Consider the following 12,156-nt stretch of genomic DNA (forward strand, 5'->3'; position numbering starts at 1 on the left):
CTAGGTCAATTTCTGGAGCTCTCTACATAACGTCATTGTGTGAGCACTCTTGTCCATCACTACTTTCTCAGGGCAACTAAGAATAGTCAATAAATGCAGTCTCCCAGCATCACTCCACACCCTGAGAATAAATTTTAAAAAGCAGAACTTAGACAATGGTGTTTCAGTGCAGTCAAAGGCTTTGTGTGTTCAGCAATACCTAGTGGAGTACAATTTGATTACAAAGTGTTAATTGCACAGAATCAGGTAATTCAGTCCAAATTGTCCATGATGGCTCTACACGAGCCTCATCCTATCTCTCTTCACCTAATTCCATCAACATATCTTATTCTTCTATTCTTCTCTCTCACATGCTTATCTAGCTTTCCCTTAAAAGTGAAGCTATTCTCCTCAAGTACTCCTTGAGGCAGAGAGTTTCACATTCTAACCATTCTCTGGGTAAAAGGCTTCCCCTGAATTCTTAATTGGGTTTATTAGTGACTATCTTATATTAATAATCAATGGTTCTGGTCTCACACATCATTTTTAGACTTATACTCTGCTTCTCCTGCTGTAACTAAGACAGGAAATATAGTGATTCGTTATGGGTGCATTAATGCTGCCTTAAGGCATTAATGCTGCCTTAAAATTAGCTGTTATGGGTCTAATGCAACAATCGTGAAGGTGTTATTGCTGTATCTACAGTATGGTATTTAAAAGCCTTTCCACATTTCCATATATCACTCCGGCTTCACTGCCATATAGCCCACTGACTGCCCACATTCATACATGACAAACTTAGAGGTAGCAAAAGGCTGCTGCCACTCTTTAGGAGTGGGGAGAAAGAAACAATATCAGTGGTACAGCTTCTTGCCTTTCTCAAAGCTCTGACTATCAAATCAAAACTGCATTCTTTACAAATTGGAATTTTAGTAACTATAAAATTCAACAGTAATCACTCAATGTAACCTGAAGCAAATCTGGCTTTCATTTAATTTCAATCCAAAGACATTAACATTCGGGGTCTGGTAAATTAACTTTTCCCAAAGCACAACTGCCATAAATGAATATTTATTAAATGCACGTTCTTGATATATTGGTCATTAAAGCAAAATAATGAGCCATAGTGACAGCACGGAGCCAAGTGTTCAGTTGCTAGACTGGCACGGAGTACTCACTGAGTAATAGCATACGTTTAAAACGTGCTGCTTAATGACACAGGTGTTAACACAATGTTTTAATTGCACATATACTGTGACACACGTGAGCAATTACAATTTTGAAAACAATCATGCAATGATATGAAAGCAACCATGGTGACAATATAATGTTGTTGTTACTCCTTAATGTGTAACAGGCTTATTTTGGAGAAAAAAAAATCAAACTGGAAGATGATTTGGTGAACTATGAGGGGAAAGCTTAAACTTTTACAGTGCAATACTTCTGATCTCAATTGGGTGACAGTAGGAGCACTGCTTTTTGATTCAATAATGCTGGACTAGAAAGTGGAAAATCAGAATGTTCATTATCCTGTAACATCCAAGTGCATGCATGAGAAAATGAAAGAAAGAATAGAAAGGACTTGCATGTCTGTGCATGTGCATAACTAGCCAACTGCTCCTATCTCCCCTTTGAAATGAAGAATGCTTGAGTACTTCATGCCCATGGTAACTGTTTCTCATAAGGCATCAACACTTTCAAATAAGTGAAGAGAAAGGTCAAAATTAAGAGCTATCTATCTAAACTATTAGTGCCTCTCAACCAGTCCTTGTTTTTGTGTTCTATACATCAAGTAGGTAAAGGATGGGTGGGGAAGACAACTTTTGCATTCTATTTTTTTCTTCAATGAAGCTACGAATAAAAGATGCTATTCATAGACTACTTCAGTTGTATTGGTGAAGTTTGACAAAAACAGTTTTCAAGTTGCTTCCACACAGGTACTTGTTTTAACTGAAAAACTCAGTTAAGTTGGTATATAGAATATAGAACAGGCTGACTCTGTAGGAAGCAAAGAAAACTGAGGAACATATGAATAATAATTCAGATTCAAAAACATCTACTGTGATAAATAGATATAAAAAATGTACACCTACCAGGAAAGACTAAACAGCTGGTGGCTCTTTTCTCAAGAAAAGGGAAAGCTCAGGTAAGACCTAAAAAAATGTATTTGAAATTCTGAAAGAGTTTGAAAGGGTAGACATAGAGAAGATGTGAAGGAGTCCAAACTGGGGGGGTCATAACCTAAGGCAGAAAGGATTAGAAGATTTTACTGATAGAGTTAGATGAAGTATGAGAAGGCTCAAGTGAAGCATAAACACCGGCTTAGACAATTTGGGCAGAATGGCCTGTTCCTGTGTTGTAAATTTTATATAAAAGTGATTCATAACTAAATTTGGGTATTCACCAGGCAGTTGATCCAAACTAGTAAATTCAATTTACGTTGGATTTGGAATTCAGATTCATACCAATCTATAAATTGCACTTTAATTTATTTGCTAAGCATTATTGAAGTCAGTAAGTATATTCTGCTTAATGCAAGGGATGTCTGCATCAGTTGACATTTTGAGATCAAGGCTGACTGTGGGAAGGACTCAAAACTTTGTAGTGAATGAGTTAAGGAATAAAAGTAAAGTTCATGGAAAAGGCATATGTCAAAAAAAATTGGAAAGGCTGTTAATCAAGATCACATACCATAATGAGTAGGTGGTTTCTGACCCAGTGCCTCCTTAGCCTGAATCTTGGATACTTGATCTTTGACCCCACCTTGTCGTGAGCCAAAGAGAAAGGCCAGATTGGAGTCGTCAAAGCAGGCAATACTTGGAACAATAGTCAACCAGTTCAAGAAGCTGAGATTCCCACTTATGATGAGTAAGACCTGTAGAGAAGGGAGGGAAATCAGATTTACAGCTGTAATATGCCAAGGAAGTAACACTATAAAGCTCTTGTACACATAATGCAGTTTATTTTGTTGATATAGCGTTCAATTATTATCAAGTCACTTTATGTCATAGCCCATTTTTTATTGCATTATGTCAAAACACCAAACAATTCTCCATTTCTTTCTATATACTGTACGTCAGTGTGTTTTATAACATAACGGAACACAATTCCTGTCTTTTCTTTCTTATACTGAAACATTTCAACAAATCCAGTGTTAAACATAAACAATTTTCTTGTCTTGGTAGGAATTTCTATCTTCAGATGCATGGCATTTAAATTTCTGTTACACTGTGTATTTGTCGTGAAACTAACATATTTTTTCATTATATTGTTATGGCTTATTGTAAATTGGGTTTATGAGTGCGAGTGTAGATGGTTCTGTCTGTGTGATTTAAGTGAATTAGGGTCAGATAAACTGCAAGCTTGAAATTATCAAAAGGAGTTAGAGGTAAAAGGCATTTGAAATGCTATTGAGTAAACATGGATGAGGGCAAAATGTAGGGTGTGAAGGAAATTTGCATTTTTAGATAAGTGATGGGGTTTTTGGGTTTCAAAGTGATGATAGGATGTTTGCAACTAACAAGATAAGCAAGGCCAAACGGTATGTTTATTTTTCCTAAATTTGACCACATTGGCAACGTGAAATATTTTTATATTATGGGAAAATAAATTTCCAAGACACATAAAACAATGGAACTTACAGATTAAAGAGAGAGAAACATATATAAGGAAGGAGGGGACGTTATGTTGCGGCGCCATGTAAGGTCTAAAAGGACAGTATAAAACAGCCTGGGGGAAGTCACCAGCCACTTTAGCTGAAGTCTGCTGTGTCCAGTAACCAAAGGTGGAGGAAAGCCTTTGGAGTTCTACTGTCAAATGGAGGCTGTGGTAAACTTGCTGGCTTGCCTATTTAAATTTAAAATCTATTTCAGGACTGTTGCCTTAAAGAGGGTATGTAGTTGGGAGTCAGGTTAATTAGCAATTTTGGGGTTTGTTATAGTATTAAGTAACTGTAATATTATGTATGTGCTTGAAATCTTTTCTTATGTTAATAAAATGTTTTAATTTAATTTTTAAAATCTCTAAATGTGTTAGTGGACTCATTACTTCTGAATCCAGTGCACAAATCTTCTCGTAACGAAGACAAATTGCAAAATTGTTGTCATAGCATGGCCAAGTTTCCCTTGTGGATTTGGTCAGCCTGGCTCACATCACCTGCCACATCACAACAGTATTCACATACATACGTAAAACCTTTATCTTCCGATTGTTTGCTGTCTTGCCAATTTATACTTCATTACGTTAGTTCCATAATTCATATACCTTTTGCTTACATTGTTGCTCCATAATTTCATTCATTATTATACAACAACTTGCATATATAAAGTGTGTTTAATGCACTTTACAAAGAGAGGTGGAAGTAATAGATAAAAGGGGCAAACACTGAATCATGGAGGAAGAGATGCGGAGGGATGGCTGAAAATGGTCAAAGCAATGATAAGCCTCAATAAATTGGATACTTTCAGTGAACAGTCAGTCTAGAAAGAAGGCACTAAAAGGGGAAAACATGCAGTAGAAATTTGATTGAACCCAAATACAGCGTTGCACAGGTAGACCTAATCTTGAAGCCCGAGGCCAGCCCAAAGTAAGGTTTCATCTACATTTTAATGCATGAGCTTTGAACAGGCAGCTTGGATACTTGAATGGAGAGAATACTAGGCCACTAGCAGGAAAGTGCTGAGAGAAAGGTTCAGCAGGTTGGAGGGTGATTGTGACCACTGTGGAGCCAGTGGGTTCAGAGTAAAGGGTTAACGATCAGAAGCATACATGATGCTGATGTAATAATGATATCATATCACACGGCTGAGAAGTAAGAGAGATCTTGAAGACAGCAGAAGCTCTTGCCTCATGTGGAGGTCCAAATGTATAAATACTTGCTGTAAATAAATAGTTCTGGTTAAAAAGACAATGAACTAAATCGGGTAACATACTTTTGGGAGACTAGACAATGCTCAAACCCCATCTAAACCCCTACCACACAACAAAACAGTGGGGTGGGCACATTTGTTCCTCCTGGCTCCAGAAGACATTTGTAGGAACTAGCTCTAACAAAAAACTACTTTTGTTTGGTGGTTACAGTGGGCGTTGAAGAATTCTGAAGTTGTTGCTGTTCAGTTTCACAGGGGGGACTTTAAACAGGCATTAGGCCCCTCATTTTAGTTATAAGGGACCTAATGCATCATTTTAGGGACACCTGTAAGAAGGGCTGACCCAATTGCAAGTTGTATGCTTTTCAGACAGCCTTAGAATGCAGGGCATTTGTCCCCAACTTTGGATTTTGTTGTATCTGCATTTGCACCCCTCAGACAGACACAATGAGGTCCAGTTTCTACTCTTGAAACATGAAACATATTAACAAGGTAAACCCTGATTACACTCAAAGTAAACCAGGGAGTAGGATCAGATGACAGAATTCAAAATTTATGAAAATTAAATTTAAACCACATTTCAGGCAGAGCATCTGTATTTAGAGAAATGTGCTTAGGCAGGAGAGCAGAAACTGAAACTATAGGGTAGATCTGACAATGAGACAATTGAGGTACTAAGGATAAATGCACTAATGGAAGCATGGCATTTTTCATTGCTAGCTTTATAGAAGTCTTATCCACATACAAATCCTCTCTGTCTGCTTTGCTATGAGGCTCTGTGTTTAAACAAAAGAAAAATAACGAAAGGGACAAATTAAGTTAGGGCAATAAAGTCAGGAGCAATCAAACAAAAACTTTCAAAAGACATTTAGAAAGTTGGTGATATCATTTGTTGGTTTATTGAAGGTCATCTCATGAAAACTAAAGCTGTAATTCTAAGCAAGACGTTGTGGGGGAAACACTGATTGGTGGTTTTTCATCCTGGACTGTTTGCTTTATTTGGATGGCAATTTGGGTGGGCTGACTCTTTCTGGAATTTACAGAGGCCACCCCACTTCAACTTAGCATAAGTTGAAGTATAGAATCTGGGTTTGTCTTATTGACACCTTCCTTGGTAGAGGAGGAACTTGACGCTGTATTTTCACAGGGTAATACTTTGCCAAATCAATGTTTTACGGTCATGGAAGCAGCAATCACATTAACACAGCCTGTTCAACTGTTAATCATCTTGAGAATTCTTCCACATCACCACACCATTTTCCAAGGGAAGACACGTGAACAACAGAACTGAGTTCACAACACTTTAAAGAAATTCCTAAATGAATTAAACTTTAATTTGCCATTTTTGTTCAATGTACAGTGCAGCACCAAGTGGAACATGGACAAGTGCGGCAGATTAGGCAGGATGGGAACTTTCCTTCAGATACTGTCATTTCAGAAAAATGCTTGGGTAGGAGCAGAAAAATGTAATAAATCATCGTCGCAGAGCGCAAAAGAAAAGGCTCAGTATCTGTCGAGCATTGATATCGATTATACTTGTGTAGGAGAGTTAACAGAAGGCAGCATCGAGTTTGTGAAGGATAATGCAGTAGCCTGGGAAGATAGCAACAATTTACAGATGCAAGTGGGAGTGTATTGAGGGAAAGCATAGAAAGCTACACACACTGGTGTTATCAACTAGGTTTAGACTATTTTTGATATGCAACCTGCAACTGCAGGTCATTCTGCTTGAATACCCCTTATCTCATGACATGTTTCCCTCCATTGTTTGACTGATTGCTTTAATTGACGATGTTGCTGATGATGGTAACTGAAGTATCCTACAGGGTTCCCTTTACTTTATCAAATTTGTGGGTGGGGGTAATATACTGCACTTTATGGTTAATGCAGAGAATCTAAGATTGTGCTGAACCCATCGTAGCAGTCAGTTGCAGTGATCTTGACACTAGTGATACCGAGCATCTAGTGGTTCATTGTCCTATTTGGCTAAGGTCTTTGATTGAGCTCGTCATCATGACAAACATTTTAGCAAAGATTTCCAAATTATGTCAAGTTCTCTTGTGCCAAATAGAATACATAACTTTTTTCCCTCCAACTGTACTGTGGACCAAAGATTTTGAAGGCATGATATTATTGAAGGTGGGTCATGGCTTTACCATTTTACTAAGGCACAATGGCAGGCAACTTCAAATACGATGATTTATCAGCTTAATATGCAATTGACTCACAAGAAGAAGTGTTTTTTTTACAAAAAACGCTCAGTGTATTGGATTGTGTACATTGGTAATGTTGCATCAACCTTTTATTTAAACCTAATTATAACTCATGGTCAAACTTTCTAGATGTTTGTAAAATACATAATAATCAATAAAAGACTCCTCACAGCCTCCAACTCTTCCAGCACAGGAAGCCTATATAAAGATGTGTGCAGCTTAGCCAATTAGTATGACATTTATTTTGCAAAGTGCTTTATTCTGAGCCTCCTTGCCTGTTACAGAATAGTCGATTAATTGGCCAGGTTCTGGACATCCTCCCAGTCTCTGTCATCCCAAAATTTCCCATTGTGTTACTTCCCAAGATGTATGTTTTAATGTAATTGATTATGATGTCATTTGAATAAAAGGTATACATAAAACTAACTTGAGTTCCTGAATTTCTTTTTGACTATGCAGTTTTAAAGGTGTACCCACAACATGGAAAAGTATTCTGAAGAGGATTTTCTCTAAAGAATTTACAAAAATATAGCTTTCACATCACTTTACTGCAGGGAAAAATAGAAGTCTAGAAATTTGAAGGACTGATTCCTGGCAGCAGATCCTAGTCAGGGTAGAACATCCACCTTTGCTTTGACCCCAGGGTCAAGGAGCATTTAAACATTATGGATCTGGGAATAATGCCGATTGTAGCACTAATCAAAAGAAGTTGTATATGTATTTATAGTGTCTTTCTTAGCTCAGGAGGTCCCAAAGTAATTTACAGCCAATGAAGTACTTTTGAAGAATAATCACTGTTGTAATGTAGGAAAACACAGCAGCCAATTTACGCACAGCAAGTTTCTACAAATTTATGACATGATATTGACCAGATAATTTTTCTAGTAATGTGGGCTGAGGGCTAATCATTGGTCCAGGACACCAGGAAAACTCGGCCCATCTTCCAGTAGTGCCATGGGATCTCCAACTGGGCACTTGGGTCCTCAGTTTAATGTCTCATCCAAACGATGGCACCTATGAATGTGCAGCACTCCCTCAGTACTGCACTGATGTGTCAGCCTAGATTTTGTGTTCAATTTTTTGAAGTGATACTTGAAACCACAAACTTCAAACTTAGTGATCTGGGTTCCACCACTGAGTCAAGGCTGACACAATTGTTGTCCAGCTAGTGAAGGGACTGGATTCGCTGCAACCCATTTCACGGCATAGGTGGAACAGCAGAACCAGGAAATAGCTTGGAAAAACAAAATATTGCCCCAAGGTTCCATATGCCAGCTACCTGAGAGCAATCTGGATTCATGGCTTTTGAGAAAAGTAGTCTTTTAAATCCCTCAAGGCCCTTAGCAATGCAGAATGCCAGATATGCACATGTACCTCTTAAGACCAGCTAAGGAATAAATATCATGAAACATGTTGTGATTCTCTCAGTATAGCACACACACACTCAAATGTATGTAGGTATATTATGTGCCCGACCCCGTTTGTGAGGATTTCACAGCCAACTAAATAGTGGCAGCTAGATATTCTGGGCTGGGTTTCACGGGGTGCTGTGTTACCTGCCCCTCCTCCAACAAAAAAAGTCTGTTGGTAGCCTGCCTGCGAAAAAGCTGGCTGCTCCACAGCCATTTTACACTTGATGGGTTTTAACTGGCTCAGGGCAAGACTTCCACCCCCATCTAAGGAGGAAGGCCCACCTTAGAGAGCTACCAGCCAATCCAATTGGCTGGCAGATCTGTAGACCCAGCAGCAGCAGGTTCGGGTGGTGGCCACTGCTGGGACCACAGCCTGAATCCGAAGAAGAGGAGGTTATGGAAACTGGACTGAAGGTAGGTCCAGAGTATCGGTGGGGCCTGGCTGGCAGGTCCCAGCGAGGGGGTGAGGGAGGGGGGGTGGGGGGTGATGAGGGGGGTGGGTTTGAGAGGCTGGGGTGGTAAGGGTAAAAGGGGGGTTATGACCTTGGGGTGGGGAAATGCCTGTGATGGGTGAAGGAGGCACCCGCCACCTCTTGCCTGACACCAGCTTGCCCAGTAAAACCTGCTGGATCACCTGCTTGGCCTGGGCCTCCCCTTGTTGCTGGTAAAATGGTAACTGTAGAGTAAAGGGTTAACATCAGAAGCACCTGATATTGATGTAACTATGATGCAATGTCACATGACTAAGAAACCAAGATATGGTGGGAAGCAGAAATACAACCTCGTGTAGCATACCGAGATGTATATTGATCTATAAATAGACAAGAATGTTGTTTTCAGTTAAAAGTCTATGGTAGCACTCTTAGGGTAACAGGCAAACCCTAAAGAAACCCCATCTAGATCCCAAACCCAAGACAAAACATGGTGGCAGCTGGTGGTTTCTGTCAATTATTTATGTGTACCATTCGAAATAGTGACAGGGCTGGAAGAGGCACTTAGATGGCTATTAATTAGCCACTTAAGGGATTCAATAGGCCCAAGAGCAAGTGGGCCACCCGCACCTCTGCCAGCCTCCTGTAAAACGGGAGGTAGATGGGGAGCGGGCAGTAAGGCACCAGGCAGGCCTCACATTGCATTTTATGAGGCACCCGCCCTCAAACACGACAACGGAGGGCTGTAAATCCAGCCTGTTGTTTTTCCTGCACACCACCAATGTGCATAGGTAGGTGATGAGGCAAACAGGTAGAATTGGGGCATTCCATTAGATAATGTGCTGTGTAGATAATCCTTAATCAAGGCATTGGACAATCCAACTGGTAAATGCCAGGCACTGCACTCCAGAAGTAGTTGTTCTGGCATACTAACATTGAATTTAGCTTAAATAATTATGACAAAAATCCAGAATAAAATTAAAGCCATATATTTTCTGTGAAAATACAATAAATTTCTTTCAGGTATGCAGTATAAGCACCATTTTGACCAAGTAAACACTTACAAGTAAACAAAGAAATTCTCATCCATCAAACCAATCTCTTTTAAATTTATCAGATTCTGTTACTGTAATTAGATTACATAAATATACAACTAACCTTAACTTGGTCATCAATTTTCAACTGTAAGACTTCATTGACTAAACAAAAAAATGTTAAGTTCAGCAATGGCTTAATTCCTCCTCATTATAGATGTTCAAAATTCTGACAAAAGATCTACGCATGAGTCATCCCCTGTTCATTGCCCCACCATTGGCTGCCATGTATTCAGCTGCCTAGGCCATAAGCTCTGGAATTTCTTCCTTATACCCCTCGAGGATCCTTTGAGACACTCCTTTAAACCTACCTCTTTGACTGGGCATTTGGTCACCTGTCCTAATTTCTCATGTGGCTCAGTGTGAAATTTTGAAATTTGGAAACTTTTAAGGCCTTCAAGGCACTATATAAATGCTAATTTTCATTGATGCAGTATGGTGTGAGTGACCTACATATTTCCAGTAGTTTTTTTTTTCAGCTTACTGGCTTCCATTTACACATCCTTTGCTGCCAGGAGCTCAAGTGAATCGTATCAGCACATATAACTAATTTGGAAGTGCAGGTAATTTACTTACAAACATGGAAAGGACTTCAGATAGGATCGAGGTTTTGCTCAAATGACATTAATCTCAGTGAGAAATGTTTAGTTTTGTGAAGGATGCAAGGTTGAGCTCACTTGATTTAGCCGTACACTGCAAGGGGCCCTCCCATTACGTGTGCTTAATCTAGCAGCTCCTCTATGTTAAATGAAGGAGGAAGTTCATCCTAGGCTATTCTTCAAACCTTTTTGCAAATGGGAGAATTGACTGGCCATTGTGTTTTTTTATATTTGGAGTTTGGCTTGAGTTCAATTGTCAAAACAAAGCTTAAACCTTTCCTCCTTTTTTTAAGATGTTAAGTTATGCAATCACTCATTTTCACAGTGAGATTGTTCAATTTAATACCATTTAATTGGTGCATATTACAAAATTAGTCTATAACAAAAATCTGAAAATATCAGTCCAAAAATTTAAGATATTTTTGACAAAATTGTGAAACAAAAGAAAAAAGCTTGTATTTAAATACTGCCTTTCCTGACCTCAGGATCTCTCCAAGTGCTTTACAGACAATGGAATGTTGAAGTGTAGTCACTGTTGTAATGTAGGAAATATGTGGCAGCTAATTTTGCATATAGCGAAGTCCCACAAACAATGATAAAATGACCAGATAATTGTGTTTTAGTGACGCTGGTTGAGAGAATAAATATAAAGCAGGAAACACTGGAGAACTTCCCAGCTCTTCTTTTAAGTAGCGCCATGGGATCATTTATGTCCACCAGAGAGAGCAAATGGGACCTTGGTTTAACGCCTCATCCGAAATATGGTGCCTCCTGACAGTGCAGCACTTGTGTGTTGTGGGCAGCTGCTGCATTTCGGACATAAAATAAGAGTCATTACATAGTGGAAGCTTTTATGGAAACAGGGAAAAGCTAAGCCTACAATTACTATTTAACATTATTACTACTATTTAACATTATTTATAAGGCTAACATAGGCTAACTTCTGCGAATGAGTTAACAGAGAATCTTTATGCTGTGTTCACGGTTTTGTGCTAATATTAGGAAGGTGACTTGTTAAAGGTTAGGCAACCCATGGTTAAAGGCCAGGCAACAACTGTTTTTTTTCCCAGTTTGAGACCTTTTTGATTATAAATATCGTGTAAAGTTGTTTGCTTAAAACTCAAAGGTCAAAAGGTAATGTCTTGATGTAATGCAAGTGATGATTGCTGTTTGTTTAGAATATCATTGAATAAGTAGAAATTTGGCAGTTTGTAATCACGCTTACGCAATGGTTGTTGGTGGAACCGGGGACAGATGGAGGAGGCGCTAAAGCAAGCAGATCGAGGAGGAGATTAGCCAAACTTGCTGTCGTGACCTTCCTGCTCTAGGGAGGGTTGCCGGGGGTGAAAATGAGCCAATCATGGACCGTCACTATCAGAGTAAGGAGCCAATCATGGACCGCTGCTATCAGAGAAAGGGGCCAATCATGGACTGTCGCTATCAGAGTAAGGAGCTAATCAGAAAGTGTGTACATGGCAGGGCGGGAGGCAGAGGCCTATTTAAGCACGGTGCTCATTAAGCTCGAGACCATCGCTACAGCTGGGCAAGGTAGGGGTATCG

General features: G+C 39.3%; 1 protein-coding gene across 2 annotated transcripts in view; it reads right to left on the reverse strand.

Annotated features, from left to right (window-relative positions):
• Positions 1-12,156, reverse strand: part of lmf1 (lipase maturation factor 1) — a 615,052-nt gene that overhangs the window by 81,266 nt on the left and 521,630 nt on the right. For both annotated transcript variants that reach the window (XM_078558576.1, XM_078558577.1), the window contains one exon: positions 2,671-2,854. In XM_078558576.1, coding sequence (XP_078414702.1) covers positions 2,671-2,854 — 184 coding nt within the window. The remainder of the gene's footprint in view (positions 1-2,670; positions 2,855-12,156) is intronic.

The sequence above is a fragment of the Cetorhinus maximus genome, chromosome 15, assembly GCF_964194155.1.
Source record: "Cetorhinus maximus chromosome 15, sCetMax3.hap1.1, whole genome shotgun sequence".
Taxonomy (NCBI): domain Eukaryota; kingdom Metazoa; phylum Chordata; class Chondrichthyes; order Lamniformes; family Cetorhinidae; genus Cetorhinus; species Cetorhinus maximus.